At 30.4% G+C, this 18043-nt stretch overlaps 1 protein-coding gene, 1 long non-coding RNA gene and 1 pseudogene across 2 annotated transcripts; 2 read left to right on the top strand and 1 right to left on the bottom strand.

Moving 5' to 3' along the window:
- Positions 1–468: 468 nt before the first annotated feature.
- On the top strand, positions 469–2269 carry LOC105635915 (uncharacterized). The gene is made up of 2 exons (XM_089725376.1): positions 469–628; positions 1406–2269. Exon 2 carries the CDS (start codon positions 1426–1428, stop codon positions 2083–2085), a length of 660 nt encoding a protein of 219 aa, XP_089581502.1. The 5' UTR covers positions 469–628; positions 1406–1425; the 3' UTR covers positions 2086–2269.
- A 6507-nt stretch (positions 2270–8776) lies between these two features.
- LOC119371570 (putative disease resistance protein At3g14460) lies at positions 8777–16683 on the bottom strand (annotated as a pseudogene).
- Positions 11507–13947, top strand: LOC149494225 (uncharacterized). Its single transcript, XR_016321960.1, has 2 exons — positions 11507–12844; positions 13698–13947. It is a non-coding gene; the product is annotated as an uncharacterized LOC149494225 (long non-coding RNA).
- Positions 16684–18043: the final 1360 nt, after the last annotated feature.

Raw genomic sequence — 18043 nt, 5'->3', positions numbered from 1 at the left:
ATTTAGAATCATAGTACAATTTATATGCTTTCTACAAATTTAGAATCATAGTACAATTTATATGCTTTCTACTGTACCATCTGCAACAAACTTTCAAGATTAAATACCTGAAATTTTTATGTCTGTTTAAGTTTTTCAAATCAAGCCTAAAATATATCCCGTCAATGAACACATCTAATGCAAACCAACAATGCTACAAATAGTTACTGAACAAAACATTAATTTCAACAGAACACCAAACACTAAAATCCCCAAATCCCATATAATCAAAGATTGAAAAAAAGAAAATAACTGAAATTGAGCAGCAAAATCCGTGGAAATTGATGAATGCTGATCAGCGTTAGCTATTGCGTCGATTTTTTTTGTGATATGTGGGAGCAGTCTATTCTCTCACTGCTAACTTTTAATATATTTTAAAGCTATTACCTTTTAATATATTTTTTTTGTGATATGTCTTGACGGCGTCGTAACAGACTTACTGAAAAACCCTAAGCCCTCTTTCGTTACTCTATTCTATTCATTTTCTCTTCCGCCGAATAGAGTAACGAGACAAGAAACCAAGTCATCTAGTCGCTCCCCATTACACTCAAACGAAAGCATTGATAAAATCTTGCTATATCCGCGTTTGGTGAGTAAGGAATTTTCTTTGATTTTGTTTTCAGTTCTCATTAATTCAGTGGTTTTAAAATCGAATTCAATGGTATGATAGTTCTTTGATTCTTGCTTCCAAATTTATGATTGTTTTATTATTTTCAGTTGAAATTATAAACTTGTGATTCCAATTGCACAGTATGAATCTGAGTGATGGCCTTTTGGATCATAAAATCAGAGTTGGTTTACAAATAGCTGTTGATTAATGAAATTTGGTGTGCTGTTGCCTTCAGCTTTATTTTGCTTGTGAGACTTTTATTCGAATCGTTTCCATGAATGTTTTGGTGAAGTAATTCCTTGAAACTTTTGAAAGGAAAGGATGTTTTTCTTTGTTTTTGGGTTGGGGGGTTCAGTTAGTATAGCTCAGATTTCGTACTGAAGTAGGGATTATATTAGTCAGTTCTGGAATGGTTTGGATTTTGTGAATGGCAAAAGATTGTCGGATGGGGCAATTTTTATTCCCGTTGCTATTCTGTTCCTATATTCTGTTTTTCAATTAGATAATAGTATTCTACAAAGAAAATAGAGAAAAGATCATGGCCTGAATTTACATTGATTATTGTGATTTTGCTGTTTCATGTGTTGAATTTCATGCCACGGAATTTATTCGCTTCTTTTTATAGTCTGTTATCATGTTCGTATTGGACCTCTTTTTTCATGGGTTTATGATGTTAGGATTATATTGTTAGAACTTTTTGAATGGCATTTTTGAATGAATATATTACATCATAAATCAAATGTTTTGTTATTCCAGAACTTGGGTGATCAATCACAATGCAGTCTGGTGAAGCCTCTTGTTCAATGGAAGTAGAAAAGGTTATAGATGAAACATCTTTGCCGGCGAAGCCAAAGTTTGAGCCTTTGAAGGCTCATGAGATGTCTGATGGTCGAGTTCAATTTAGGAAGGTTTCGGTTCCACCACATAGGTATTCACCTCTTAAAAAAGCGTGGATGGATATTTACACTCCTATATATGAGCAAATGAAGATTGATATCCGTATGAACCTCAAGGGTAGAAAGGTTGAATTAAAAACCAGATCTGATACACCAGATGTTAGTAACCTGCAGAAATGTGCAGATTTTGTACATGCCTTCATGCTAGGCTTTGATGTTATAGATGCTATTGCACTACTGCGATTGGATGAACTATATGTGGACTCTTTCGAAATCAAAGATGTTAAAACCCTTAGAGGTGAGCACTTGTCTCGTGCCATTGGAAGACTCTCGGGTAAAGGAGGCAAAACAAAGTTTGCTATTGAGAATGCTACAAAAACAAGAATTGTGATAGCTGACACTAAAATTCACATATTAGGATCTTTTCAAAACATTAAAATTGCTAGAGATTCTCTGTGCAGCCTCATTTTAGGGTCTCCTGCTGGAAAGGTCTACTCGAAGCTTAGACAAGTTACTGCTAGATTGGTTGAGAGGTTTTGATAATTTTATTTGTCATTATAGCTCCATTTGAGATTTTATGTGCTGAATTTTTGTGATTTTAACTGTCATTTACATTTTTGTCTTGGTGACCTTGTTGCCACTTGCTGAAACGATTCATTATGAAGAATAACAATACCATCTGTTGTTTTCAGTTGCAATTGGAATTGATAATGCTTTTGATTCAGCGTCTTTTGTTTCAATCTTTTGTTGCTTCTCCCATTACTACTCTGCTACTCTAATTAGGCATGGCCGGTTCAGTGAATAACCATTGGCAGGCAAGTCAGCATCTCAACCTGAATGATGCATCTTGCTTTGCATTTCGAGATGTCATTTTCAAACATATAAATCTTTTTTTTTTTCCAGTGATCAGAATCAGATATATTGTCAAGGTAACAGGAGGAATGATTAGAAGTCTCGTTACATAATCAGTCAGTTTTTACATAAGAATATCACTGATTTATGCACGCATGAAAAATGTAATTAAGACAATGTAGTGGAAAGGTAGAGCTCTGTAACCTTCGTTTCTTATTGGGTGATCTGAATCTTGAAGCTTAAAACCAGAACCAGACGTTAAATTTCTAGACACAGAATTTCCCATTTCCCAAATAGTGTATACAGGGGGTAACATGTTGTGAGGCAAGAGTTTGTTTTCACCTGTCCTTGACACGAGACGGGTTTAAAGAAGGATTTATGTGGGATTATGTTTTCACCTATCCTTCTAATATTAAGAGTAATCCTATTTGCATTTGCCCTCACGACAGGAAGTCACTACCATCAGATCAATATGAGGCTGAAACAAAAGAATTAGATGATTATCCCACCCATTTAGCAAAATAGAATTTGGCTTAACATTGCGAATCAATGCAGCTGGGAAATATAAAATTAAACCATAGCCTTCCACCAAAATAAACTAACTTGTTATAGAAACTAAAATTTCAAGCTAAAAACATCCTAAGAGCTTATACAGATTTCCCAGTTCTTAAACAGATATAGGCATGGCCGGTTCAGTGAACTGCCGGTTCGAGATGTTTAAAATTTTAAACCGGAACCAACCCTTGAACCTCCGGTTCCGGTCCGCTTCCGGTTCCGGCACGGTTCCGGCGAACCGACGGTTCAAATTACGGTTCCGGCATTACGCAAATTTTTAAAAAAATAATAAAATTTTGATTCCGAATTCATAAATAAATAATAATTTTAAAATGTTTAAATTTTATTAACTAAATAAAATATTATAAATTTTTAAAAGAAAAACTTCTATTAACTAACTTAGAACTATTATTACATTAAATTTACAAATTTTGCTAATTCACTAATATAGAAAACTATAAATGGAATATAAAATTAATGAAATGAGTTGGAAATTATTATTTTCAAATACTAAGAAAATTATTAAAAAAATCAAATGAAGTAAATTTATGAATGGAAAAAATTGAGATTAGAGAAAGAATTTGAAATTGGATGTAAGAAAATAAAAAATAAACAATAGATAATTCCAATATTAAGGAAAATAAAGCAATAGAAAAAATAATGAACTATGGAAATTTGAGAGAATTTTGATTGAGAATAAGAGAAGAGTTATGATATAATTGGTTGTGAAATAAAAAATCATCAACTCATCATATTTATATATTTCTTATTTATTAGTTTATCAAATTATCCCTTATAACAGAAAAATAACAATTATATTTTTGGATAATTTAGTAAATTACAGTAAATAAATAAATAAATGATTAAAAAATGAATAAAATTTATTTACCAAAAAATAAATAAATAACACCTATCATATCAAAAACTATCCGTTACACTCTTTTTTTTATACACTTGAAAGTATTTTTTTTATATAAATCAACTATTCATGTACCATTTTTTGTATAAATTAAGTAAAAAAATGTGTATTTTTTTCTCCACTTTTTATAACTTATGTACCATTGTACTTCTCTTTACCATAAATCAAATCAACCACAATTAAATCAAGTGATATAAATTTTTTTATAAAAATTTTAAGCTACAATTTTTTTGTGCATCCGGTTTCGGTTCATACTTTAACATTCACATGAACCTTAACCGGCCCTTAAACTGCCGGTTCCGGTTCAAAATTATAAACCGCCGATTTCGGTCCGATTTCGGTTCATCTACAGTACGGTTCGGTTCTGATTAGAACCGAACCGGTGTTCATGCCTAACTCTCATTACACTAATGCCATGTTTGGTATGATGTAATTAACTATGTAATGGAATGAGGATTGTATTACATGACTGATTACATTATTTGGTTAGATTTTTTCTGGACAATGTAATGTAATTGAGATTATATGTGTAATCATCATTACTTAATTTGATGTAATATTCATTACACAAAAAAAACACATGTATTGCCCATTACATCAAGTTACTCTAATAAAAACTTTACCATTCAAGACTATTTAACACTACCGCCGCTCCACCACCACCACCATCACCACAGTGCCACCACTACCACCATCACCATAACACCATCACTACCACCACCATTTAACCACTACTCCGCCACTCATACCACCATCTCCACCATTGCTCCACTACCACCACCACTGCGCCACAACTACCACCCCCTTACCAACTCCTTAATAACCACCACTACTACCGCTCTACCACCACCATAACCACACCACCATCACCACCACCGTGCCACTGTCGTAACCACCACCACCGCTCGACCACCCTCATCACCGCCTCCACCGCCTCAACCACAATCGCTCCTCCACCTCAACCACCACCACTCTCACCACCACCGTTGCTCCATCATATCACCACCACCTCACCATTGCTCCACCACCATCACCATTGCTCCACCTCCGTCTCAACTACCACCACCACCTCAACCAACAATCACACCACTATCACCACTCCACCACCACAATCACTGTTCTATCACCTCAACACCATCGCTCCTCCACCTCAACCACCGCCACTGCTCCACCACATCACCACCTTAACCACCAACTCAACTACCACCACCATTACCATTGCTCCACCGCCTCTACCTCAACCACCACCACCACCACCACCTTAATCACCATCATCACCACCAGCACTCTACCACCATCATTAGCACCACAACCATCAGTTTGCATTGCTGCCCCCACCACCTCAATCACTCTACCACGACCACCACAACCACCACTCTACCACCATCACCATATAATAAAAATTATATTTTGGTATTTAATATGTAACATAGAAAAAAAAATTATATTTTATTATTTTATTTTATTATAGGAATGAGCAGAATAGACTGAAAAATCACTAAAAATATCAAAATACCCATAATTTTTATATTGTAATTTAATTCACTCAATGAAAATATATGAAAAAAAAAAGTTAATTTCTAATGACTTAAATAACTTTATTTTGTTACATTACATTAGGGGTGAGCATTCGGTTCGATCAATTCGGTTAATTCGACCAATTTGGTTCGTTGAATAAATGTTCGGTTAAAAGTTCGATTAAAAAAAAATTAAAATTTCGTTGATCGGTTAAAAATTAATTTAACCAAATTAATAAACTCTCAAAACTACATCGTTTTGATTAAGCAGATAATAAAATTAAAAATTAAAAATATTTTAGCTTTTATTTTGATTAAGTAGTAATTAATAACTTTGGTTAATTTTTATTTCGGTTAGAATCGGTTAATCATATATTTCAATTAAATTCGGTTGGCTAATTAAGTTTTTATTTTCTTTAACTTTGGTTCAGTTAAGAATCAAAATTAATTCAGTCAAATAATTCGGTTAAAAAATTAATTCAGTTAAATTTGGTTAGGTAAAAAAAATTTGATTAATTTTTTTTGGTTCAAAATTTTACTCAAATTGACCGAATTAGCCGAATGATCATCCCTAAATTACATTTTTTTCGGCTTACCCTTCTTTTAACTTTTTAGTTCAAATAAATTTATAAATATAAATCATCTTTAATAGCTTAATATAATGAACAGTTTTTAGTTCAGATATTTCTTTTGTATTAATAATGACGTGGTGGAGTGGTGGCGGTGGTGGTATAGTGGTGTTTGAGGTGGTGGTATGGTGGTTATGGTGGTGGCGACGGTGGTGGTAGTGCTGGAGTGGTGGTTATAATGGTGGTGGTGGTGGTGGTGAAGGAGGAGTGGTGGTGGTGGTGGTGTGATTTGTGGTGGTAGTATTTTAATTACATTACATTATATATTTAAAAACAACATAAAAATAGAATGAGAATTACATTCCATAAATTTTATCAATTATATTTCCTAACATAGTAATGAAAATTTTAATTACATTACATTCCATTTCATTATATTTTTCATTACGTTACATTTTTTATTACATTGCATTGCATTACATCCAATCAAACGTAGCCTAAGTAAAACCTTTGAATAGATTAAAATATGTATTATGTTTTACCTAATTGACAAAACAAGTTCCTTTAATATATCATCATATTTTTGAATTCAGCCTATTTTGGGATTTTTTTTTTATTTTTCATAGGACAATACTCTTTGTTCTCTCAAAAATTTTAATCTAGATGTAATCCTCATTTACATCTTTTGACTAATAATTTCAATTTATGGAAATTTCTTTTTTTATTAGGTATTGGAATTCTTTTTACAAATCTCATGTTTCCTGCAATTTTTTTAGCTAAATTCATGGTTTATGCTATCTATATAAATTTATAATTTTAAAATATGGATGTGATGTGACAAATGTAACATTTTATCTTTTCTTATTATAATTAATCTTTTTTTAAAATTTTAATAAGCATTAAGTTTTTTTTTAATTAAATAATGAGTTACAAATTAATGAAATCTAACGGAGTTATAATGGACTCCATTATAATTGATCTTTTGTTTTGCATTTAATAAACATTACGTTTTTTTTAATAAATAATAGAATCATAAAACTAATGGATCAATATTAAGGAGTTATAATTAATAAATATTAATTAAATAATTAAGTTACAGTAATATTATGGTGAACTAATATAATTAAAATATAATTTCAATTCACTAAAATTTATTACATTGTAATTAAATCTTCTTATACCTAATTTATTATAGAAAATTAATAAGTATTTCAGTTAAATATATGAAATTCTGAAGGGAAAAATAAATAATTATATCGGTTAAATTACATAAGAACCATGTAAAATTCACCTTTCATCATTTAATCAAATACATTAGCAAATCATTTAAATTAAAGCAACATAAATATAAATTGTAATAATTTTCTTAATAATTATCTATTCAAATCAATTAAAAAAAATATAAAATTACACAATCCGTCCAAGCTGAGTACATAACTAGTTGGGATTATATATATCTGTTGCACATAAAAGCTATATTTTGGTTGCATAGAGAACTATCCATAAGTGGGAGTTCAGTGCGTAGTTGAGAAAACCATTAATTGATGTCATGAATCTCCTAAAAATTGACTTAATTATCACATATAAATTAAAAATGAAGTACCCGTACAGATCTTTCCAAACATTATTTACATGTAAAATGTATGCAATTCATATATAATTAAGGAGATGGCATTATTACAATATAAATAATGTAGAAAATGCAAATTATATAATAATGTATGTAAAAAGACAGAAGACTATAATTAAATAACATTGAAACTTTCTGCATTTCAGTCTAGTCCCCATGAATATGGTAGCTGGAAATAAGCAAATGAGAACAAGAAAGTTTCAAAAATTTAAATCTCATTGTTATGATTGTATTGGGAAATTAATTGCATACCAACATGCATAAATGATAGGCCAAATGCATAAATTTGATCTTGTATTTTCGACGATTATTCTTGTGGCCCCTGAACTTTGTGAGAATCCATCATAACTCTAAACTTTTATATCAAAATGCCATAAGAATAATTGACCAAAGTTTAGGATCAAATTTATGCATAGGTAATTCATTTAATTAGTGGGTGGGGTCTAAAAAGGCAGCAATAAGAAGAGCATGTGTAATACTTAAAACCTAAAAGAATTCTTGCTTAAATATTGGAATATATGTACAGTCTGTTGGACAAAATTATCTGTTTTAATAGTAGTTAGCTGTTTTAGTAGTATTTAACTATTAGCCGTTTGAGTAGTTTTTCATGAAATTCTAAAAGCTAAACGTTAAATGAATTAACTTTTTATAAAACGCTACATTAACATTTAAAAACTAGTTCAAACATTATATTAGTGAACACTATAAAGTTAAATTGGATAGTAACTAACAAGTAGTTTATTTACCTTAGTTTGTAAAAAACTCATAAGCATGTAGAGGCAGCATAACTTCCCATATATGGACACTCTAGTTTTATGCTGGATAGGAAGAAAAAGATTTCCTTAATTTCAATGTAAGAGCTAAACTTTTGACACATCAAATGACAAAAAGTAAAAAGCAAGATGATTTTATAGTTAAAAATATGAGAGTATATCATAATTGAAATTGGACTTATGCTGAAAATTTACTTGAGTTCTAAAGTGACCCTTAATTACTTTAAATACATCTAAACAAATCCAAAATTAATTTTTTCATCAGTTTAGTCCTTAAATTTTTATTTTTAGACCAATTAATTTCAATTTTTATTAAAAGGAAAATTATATTAATTAAAGAATCATAAATACACTCTTTTATTAAAATTTTTCTTTTCAATTTTCCCAAATCATAAAGCCTGATATTAAATGTCATATAGTTAATTTGAACTTTAAATAATCTAAATAAAAATTAAATGAAGGGAGAAATAAGATTACTTGCACCTAATCATCACTGTCAAGCGAGGATTGAATGTTGTAGCCATCAACAATAACTTGAGGAATATGAGCAATTTTGGACCAATCTTCACCCTTTTCACGTTCACATCTTTTTCCCAATGCAAAACAATTTTCAATCTTCAGTTGTTGAAGAGAAACTATATTTTTCAGGCATGCAGGTAATTCTTCAATATTAGAACAATCTTCAAGATGTAAGTTTTGTAGAGTGTACTTGGATCCTTGGAGAACCCAATATGGAAAATTCACTAATTTTGGCAACCCTACAAGTGCCAAATTTTGAAGGCTGAGTTGATTGAAATCTTCCTCATCCACCATAACCAAATCAATATTTTCACAATCACTAATCGTAAGAGTTTTTAGTGAACTCAGATATTTTATGCTTGGTGGCAAACAAATTAAACTTTTACACTCTACAATAATTAGTTTTTTAAGTTTGCTAAGGCCTTGCATATCTTCACATAAGTATTTTAGATTTTCACATTGAATAATGAACAAAAATCGAAGAGATTTCAAGCATCCAATTCCATTATTTAACAACCTCTCCTCTTTTGTTGTCATTTGTAAAAATCTAAGGCTGATCAGGTACTTTATATTAGTCGGCAACTCTTCAAATCCCTGACAAAGTAACAAAGCTTGTAAATTTTGCAACTTGCAAATAGAATCAGGGGCTTTGATAATCTTAGAATTTCCATGTAAATGGAAAAATCTCAAATGCTTTAAAGTGCCTATTCTCTCTACTGTAACGTCTAATTTCAAATGACTTAAATCCAACATCCGCAAATATTGAAATCTTGACAAATTTACGTCCAACATTAATTTGCTGTTAAGATCCCTTTCCTCACTCATAAAAACAATTGTTCTTGCATGGTCTAATCCTTGTAAAATCGTGGAGAGATCTTGAGGAAGTGAAGCATTGTCAGGAAATAACAAATGTCGAACATTTTTGGGGATCTGTCTAGTGCTAGAGGTCACTATTGAATATTCATTTTGTGTCAATGATAATGCAAGATCATGCACTAAATCATGCATTTTACACTTAATAAATCCATAATTTTCCTCGAAATCTTGAAAAAAGCACTTAGATGCTAACTCCTTCAAATAACGCAAACCCGCATCTTCCAATTCCTCACTTTCATTCATCGATCGAACAAGTCCATGTGCTATCCAAACTTGAACTAATTCAACATCATCATACACACGTCCTTGGTTGTCGATTTCCAAATTGCTCAAGTTTTCTGTCTCAAGTCTCATACCATTGGTTGTCGATTTAATAATTTTCTCTGTTAATATTTTTATATCAAAAATCTTCTGATACACAAACCCACATTTTAAGTTCAAATAATCTCTTTACTCGATCATCATTATAAATCAGTTTAGCAAGTGTAGTTTTGCCCAAACCTCCTATTCCAACAATTGGAATAATAGATATTTTCCCATCCTTCATCAAAAGCTTGATGATGGTTTCTTTATCTGTGTCTTTTCCAATGATATCAGAGGCTTGCATATAGGAATAGGTCATCTCCCTTGCCCTATGCATAAAGTATCTATTTTCATGTTGTTCATTGAGATGGAATTTAGCTTTATGACTTGCAATCTCATCTAATCTTTCTCTTATTTGCTTTATTTTCTGACCCATTTTAAAACGAAATGCAAGTGGATTAGAGGATGAAAAGAAGCGGCCAACCTGAAATTCAAATAAGTATAATATAAATTTAGAGAAAGAAAGAGGGTCGAATTTAGTGAGTTTAGATTGCAGATGACTCGGGTTATTCATTTGATTAACTATTGAAGTGATTGCCTTGAATTATATTGAACAGAGTATCAACTTCAATTTGTAACTTAAGAATACCCGATCTTTAATTTATGTAACAATAAAATGTCTATGAACGTAATTAAGTATTTCCGCTAACCGGAATGTCACATCTTTGACAAGTAGCAGTTTTTTAATGGGATAATGTAATTTTTGGTGTCTAACTTCAATTTTTTTTTTCCCAATTTAGTGTCTATTGATGAAGTGGAAAGCCAAATTGTCTAGTAAGACGAATTAAGGCCCACATGCCTATGTATGGCCTGACTTGTAATCTATGTAAGCTATCTAACGTGGTAAATATGATTAGATTACCGATTTATAAAAGAAAATTTATAAAAGAAATTGCAATCTTATGAATAATAGTTAAAATTTTGATTTCTGTTTTCTTTCTAAAATAAATGATAATAAACTTTATATATAATATTATCTATAATCTACATATATAAAATCTATATCTAGAATATATATAAATGTGGAATGAGAGGGGAACATTGGGAATTATAATTAGTATGTAGTTAGGGAATTATATATTTCCTGACAATAAATAACTTTTATATATCTATATTTATAATATAAATTTATAACTATAATTAATATATATATATAAGTGAAAATGAGTGGGGGAATATTGTCATTGTCAAAAATGCTCATTCTAAGTTTATCGATTGAAAAAAATATTATTAAGGATTTTAATTTGATTAATTGTTTGAAAAAAATAAAGATACTTTAATTTTGATTGATTATATTAATTTTCTATTTAAATCTAAATTCTCTTGAATAAATAAAATTATATTATATATTATATAAGGTTGAAATAACCCAAATTTTTATTTTCAAAGATTTTTCATTTAAATTTAATAAACTGACAGCGTGGAAAATGTATTTCAATATTTAAATGTGAATTAATAATTTGTACAGTGATAAACCGAATTGAAAACCAATTAAAAATCGAAAAAAAATCAAACAAAAATCAAGATTTGGGCCGAATCGAATTGAAATCGAATCGAATCAGCCCAAACCACTTCTAGAAGCCTCTCCCCTCTATATCCAGCGCAAACTTCACCCTGCAGTCCACCATTTTCTGCGCCACCTGCAGTCCACCACCGTTACTGCCACCACCGCGCCACCTCCTCTCCTCTCTTCTTCTTCTTCTTCTTCTTTCTTTCTTTCCTTTTTCTTTCTTTCTTTCCCTTTCTCCCTGCAACTGTGTCTGCGTCACTGCCAGCAGCTCCAGCAACATCAGTCGATCACCACCGCGTGCCAGTTGCAGTCGCACCGCCTCCTTCGCGCGCCAGCACGTCTCGCAGCTCCTCCGCGCGCCACAGTCAGCCCTCTACCAGGCCTGTCACGCCTACAGCAGCAACACCAGCTTCAAGCCTCGCTGCCAGCCGCTCCTTCGCCAGATCATGCGCCACAGCCGCCGATCGCCACTGTCTCCGCCTCTCTCCGCCACTGTCAGTTGGATCCGGCCACTGGCAGTTACTGCCCTTCGCTCTGGCACGCGTAAAAATTCCTGATCAAGCAAAAATTCGACAAAAATTATATTTTAATTAATTAATTTTATTAATTTTAGTTACTTGAATTAATGTTATTGTTGTAGTTGATTAATTTTATTATTGTAGTTAATTAATTTAGTTAATTTAATTTAGTAATTGTGAGTAGTTAATAGATTTATAATATTAGTGTTGATTTAATTAATGAACCTTGATAATGATATATTAATAGAATTAAAGGGTAGATTAAGGTAGTTTAGGTATAATGTTATTGTAAATTTTAAATTTGATTGTGTGAGGATGTTGAGATTGAAGGAGGATGGGAAAAATTTTATTTGATTGATTGCCCGATGGATGGGCTGTGTGGTTTGGAGTTATTAGATAAATTGTTGATATTTTAACAGGTGGATAGTCCAATTTTTAGGGAAGATGTTGTCGAAATTTCGGTAGAAAATAAAATGAATTTCGGTAGCAAATAAAATTCGTTATAGAAATTTAATTATTTATAGAGAGTAAATTATTGATAGAAATTAAATAGGTTAAGATTAGTAGTGTGATGAATAAATATTTTATCTAATATAATTCTTTTTTTCCGATGTCATTCTCACTTTGCTTAGATCGCCCGGGTCCATCTAGTGCTCCTCTCGGACAGAATCAAAACTAGAGCTTCGTTCTCCACCACTGTGAGTAATAATGAATAATGCATATCAACACTGCATTTGCATATCATTTATTTATAAACATTATATTTTTTATTTACATATTTACAATATATTATAAGTATTTTATCATATATATTATGTTACGATCACTATAATTATATTTATATATTGTGCATTTGGATGGAATTGGTGTATTATGATGAATGAAATGTCTGATTATTTGTGCTGTGACTATACTGTGATTTGTTTGTGTGGAATTGGGATGAAGTGGGTCACCATGGGTTTGTGAGAATGGTATATGTGATATGGATCCTGAATATGATATGAAATTTGGCAGGGTAAATGGGAGATCGGCGCCCCCGTGTGCACCTACTGCTATGATCTGTGTGATATGGAAAACCACAGGTTGGTTTCTTTATTGGGTGCACCTGATAATCTAGATTTGATCGCAGCCCGCAGGGTGGTCTCCTGTTGTGAGCGCCTGATGATCTAGATTTGATGGAGACGACCGGGTTACCTCCTGTTGGTATGGAAAAGAATAGAGAGAATGGAAAAACAATGAGAGGGCTGGTCAAGTGAGGATTAGACCGGTCGGCCAGTATGGGGGATCGGCTCCCTGGTGCACATGTGAAAGGATGAGCCATGTGGGAGGACGGCTCATCGGGGGTTTCGGTGACTCCACTGACTAATTTCCACGTGATGTGATTATTTGAAGGTGATATTGTTTGTGGGTGCTGATGTAATGTCATATGATTGACTGTTGTGTGTTCATTCAGTATACTAGGGTGCATTTTGCTTGACTGTATGTGGTGTGTATTATTTATTATTATTCACTGAGTTGCAAAACTCACCCCCCCCCCAACAAACCTCCCAGGTAATAGGAAGCAGCTGATTCGACTGAAGCTTTGCAATATTCTCCACAGAGTTGTAAATGTAAACTTTATATTTTTGTTATTAAATTTTGGATGTATAAATTACTCTATTATCAGATTATTATTGAACTCCGCAGTTATAGGGTTGTGTATTTAAATTGGGTCTTATTGTTAGTACTACGCTATAAATTAATTATTGTGTAATTAGCTGCAGGTGAATCAGTAAGTCCATATTATGATTATGATTTATTATGAACAGGCCCTGGTTAAATTCTATGTATTATTTGAGATTGGGTCAGATGTTTGAAAATTTTTATCAACCTGTATCTTTAAGTCATATGGGCTTACTGTTCTGATGAAATTGGGACAGATAGGTAGATAGATTGGATAATTTAGGCTTACTACGGGCCTCGGGAGCCTTAAGCTTACCTGGGCCCTAGTGTCGGTCCGGCCCACGGAATCGGGTCGTGATAAAGGTATATATTAAATGCAGTAAGAAGTTTTAAGAATTTTAATTTTATTGGTTGAAAAAAAAGGTAATTTAATTTTGAAAGGTTAAATTATACTATATAAGGTACATATTAAATATGTTAAGAATACAATACATTTAGTTATTATTTTTGATAAATCTTTATTTTAATTAGTTATAATTATTTCCTACAAATAACCTATACTATAAAAAATATATGCAATATATTATTATTTATTAAGAAATATATTATAAGATTTATTATTTGATATAAAATAGAAAATAAAACTATATATATATATATATATATATATATATATATATAATATAATATAATATAAAATTATGATATAATATATTAGCAAACCATATAATATATTGAAATAATTTTTTTCTCAAAAACAACAACCATAAAATTAATTATATACTTATAGACTTTAGTGAAAAGTAAAAAAATATAAAAATTATAAATGATGCTCTAAAACAATAATTATTATATTAATTATTATAATAGCTAATACCAATTTCTCATATTTTAAAAATTAAAATCATGAGTATATGCAATAAGTACTAACGTGCAATTCTAAAAAACTATTTACATAAAAAACTATAATATGTGAAAATGTAACTTTTTACAATTCATTTAGCATTATATAATAAAAAATTAAATATTGTTCGAGAAATATACAATTAATAACCTTCTTCATGTTTAACAAAATTGACCTATAAATGTCTAAATTTTAAAACTAATTAAGAATATAGATCTTACTAAATAAAGAGGCTTAGACATACTACGTTAAATATTTTGTACATAATATTTATAATTCTAATATAATTGTAGAAAATTAATGATAAATAATTCATTTTTTATTTTCAAACTAAATGGTTATCCATGCTATTGAAAGTTCTCTTCTAAATTATATGACTTTACATATATATTTAAACAAAATTGTGAACTAAAACCTAATTTTTTTTGCGAAATATTTATTTTTTAACGACTAATTAGAGAACACAGAACTAGCTTAGCTTTTTTTATTATTTTGTATACAAGAAAAATAAATAATAATAACTGAATTGATTTGATTGTATAATAATTAAAATAACTTAATGCAAAAAGCATATTTATTATAGTATCATAATATTGATTTTAAAAATTTTACAGTAAAAAAAAAATTTGTATTTTTATTATTTTATATATGTCGAACAGGTGACAATTTCGGGTCTAGTTAATGGATCGGGTCTTTGAATGAGGTCAACAAGTTAACCTACTAGGTTAACCCACAATTGACCCTCACCAGAGTTGGGTCATTCAGGTTTAGACTCAGGTAGAGTTTGGGCGGACAGATTCAGGTTGGGTTTACAAATTGGGTTGAGATATGATGAAAAGTTTTGTATTCTAAATTTCTTTTGGATACATAAAAACCGAATGGATCGAAATAATATTATGGGCTACACAGCAGGGGTAATTTTTTCCTTTAAATAATATTCACTAAAACTCGAGACCTCTAACTCCCTATATTTTCTATAAAAGGTAGAAAGACTAATCATATCACACTTGATTGGAGAAGTATTATTAAACTAATAAGTAATACTAATTGAAATTATTATTACATGTTCATGAGCATGTGTGTGTCTTTCTGTAATTTGATTCTATTGCCTTTTGTTTCTAGTTACTAACTGGTAACTAGTATTGTCTCATGCCATTAAGCTAGTACCTGGCAGTTAAAAAAAAAAAAAAAGGAAAGAAACAAAAATGGAAAATCTGCCAATATCGAATTTTCTGCGTTATCGATATAAAGTCTGAAAATTATATATATGAAGGAGAATGACTTATCTATATTCGATGTATGAATCCATCTTATACAGCAAATCAATTAAAAATAATTTTTTGAATCAAATGAAAGTATTTTGTTAGGATATAATAGCAATTAGTTAAGGAGTTAGGTTGTTTCTATTTTTCTCTATCTTGCTCTCTATTTTCTCTCTTCCCAATCACTCTAGTTAGGTTGTTTCCTAACAATTGGTTTTATATCAATATTTATACTCTTATAACGGCCATATCACCTATTATTTACAATTCAGTATCCTAACATATTTCTAATCAGAGATAAAAGAATAAAGAGTAATCATTTTTTAAAAAACCTTTTACTAATGTAGGCAAATCTTATCCTGTCCTATATGAAGAGTGAAAACGATTAAGAGGCATGTACCTTTTTTCTGGTGCTTCCATATAATTTAAGCACTTCCCTTCTCTTTGTCTCTCACTCTAATTCATCAAGAACATCTTCAGCATCATAAAGGGCGTCTTTAAGCTTAGCCAACCAAAGGCGCAACTCGCGGTCCTTTGCCTGCTTCTCCTCTACATCCAATAGCACAGCTTCTATAGTTGACAAGATATCCTCAAGCTTTTTCACTTCCCCTTCAAAACCCCATGCAAAACAGATCTCTTTGTAAGCATTATAAGCTAGCTTTTCCAATGCTTTTTCGGCTATATTTAAAGCAAATGACTCTATAGCCATGTCTTAATTTTGTGTTTGAAAAATTATAAAGTGGGTTTCGGTTTCTAAGAATGAGCTAGAAAGAATTTATGAACATCCCATTTTATAGAGTATTCAAGTATAATGTTGTGAATTAAAGTATGTATTCTTTTCTTTTCTTTTCTGGAAATAACTAAATAAGATGCTAAGTCTTTTGATATGTAAAGTTGGTACAATTAATGATTTATTTCTATTATCTTAAGTCTGTACTCATTCCAAATTCCTACTTTTTTTTTAATATATGAAAGATCTAATAGATCGAAATCATTTTTAATTTTTTTTTAGATGTCTATGTATAAGGAATTAAAATTATATTCTATACACAAAGATCGCAAATCTTTAACCAACTGAAAAATTCAACATCCACTCAAATTCAATTCACAATTCATTCAAATTTCTATTCATCTTGAAACGATCTAAGCCTGTATAGTTTGAATGCAATGAAAATCAACTTTTTGCCTAATTCATTGCCCTGACTTAAATATCTAACCTATTTAACACCATCTGAAATGTTGTGTATTTGATTTAATAGCCAATAATAAAAATATAAATTTTTTGATAAATTTGAAAGTGTTATTTTTGCTATGAAAATAACATCAATATACAATATTAAGAGAAATTATAGTCCTTGAAATAACTTATTTTATTATCATACGTCAATTCCATTCAGTTTTTACTTATTTCTTCTTCTTGCATGTATAAAATAAAAAAGAGTTTTTTTTTTTTGAAAGGAAAAAAAATTAAGTTAGTCACTTTTTTTTTTTTTGGAAGAAAAGTTAATAACTTATTCTCCACTTGATAAGGAAAAATTAAATGTGTCGTAATAAGAATTGGGTTTCAATTCAGAGCCTCATAGAAATATTTATCATATTAAGGCTTCACGCTTTAGATTATATAAAATAAGTTTCAGAAGAATATTTTCCTTAATTTTCTGTTGTTTGGTGCGTTCAGAAAATAAGTAAACGGATAATATTTTTCTCATCAAAGAAAAATTAATTCATTTTTCAGAAAAATAACTTTCCATTTTCGTGAGAGTAAAATATTTTCCGGACATTGACAAACTTTATAAATTCAATATTTTTTAATTTATTAATCATTGTAGTCATTATCACCGATCACCATTTACCACCGACCATCACCATCGGCCACTGGCGACTTTCATAATTTACATTTTTTTTTTTACATTCTTCTCATATTTAACAATAAAATTTTTAAATTATAAAATTTATATTATTATTAATATTTTTTATAGCCTTATGAGATAAAGACTTTAATATTTTAAACTAAATTTCAATATTACAACCAAACAATGAAAAATAAGTCATTTGGAAAATACTTTTCA

Source organism: Jatropha curcas, chromosome 8, assembly GCF_041381405.1.
Source record: "Jatropha curcas cultivar XTBG-Jc1 chromosome 8, XTBG_Jcur_1.0, whole genome shotgun sequence".
NCBI lineage: Eukaryota > Viridiplantae > Streptophyta > Magnoliopsida > Malpighiales > Euphorbiaceae > Jatropha > Jatropha curcas.
Note: the sequence above shows the minus strand (reverse complement) of the source record. Positions and strands in the feature narration are given on the sequence as shown.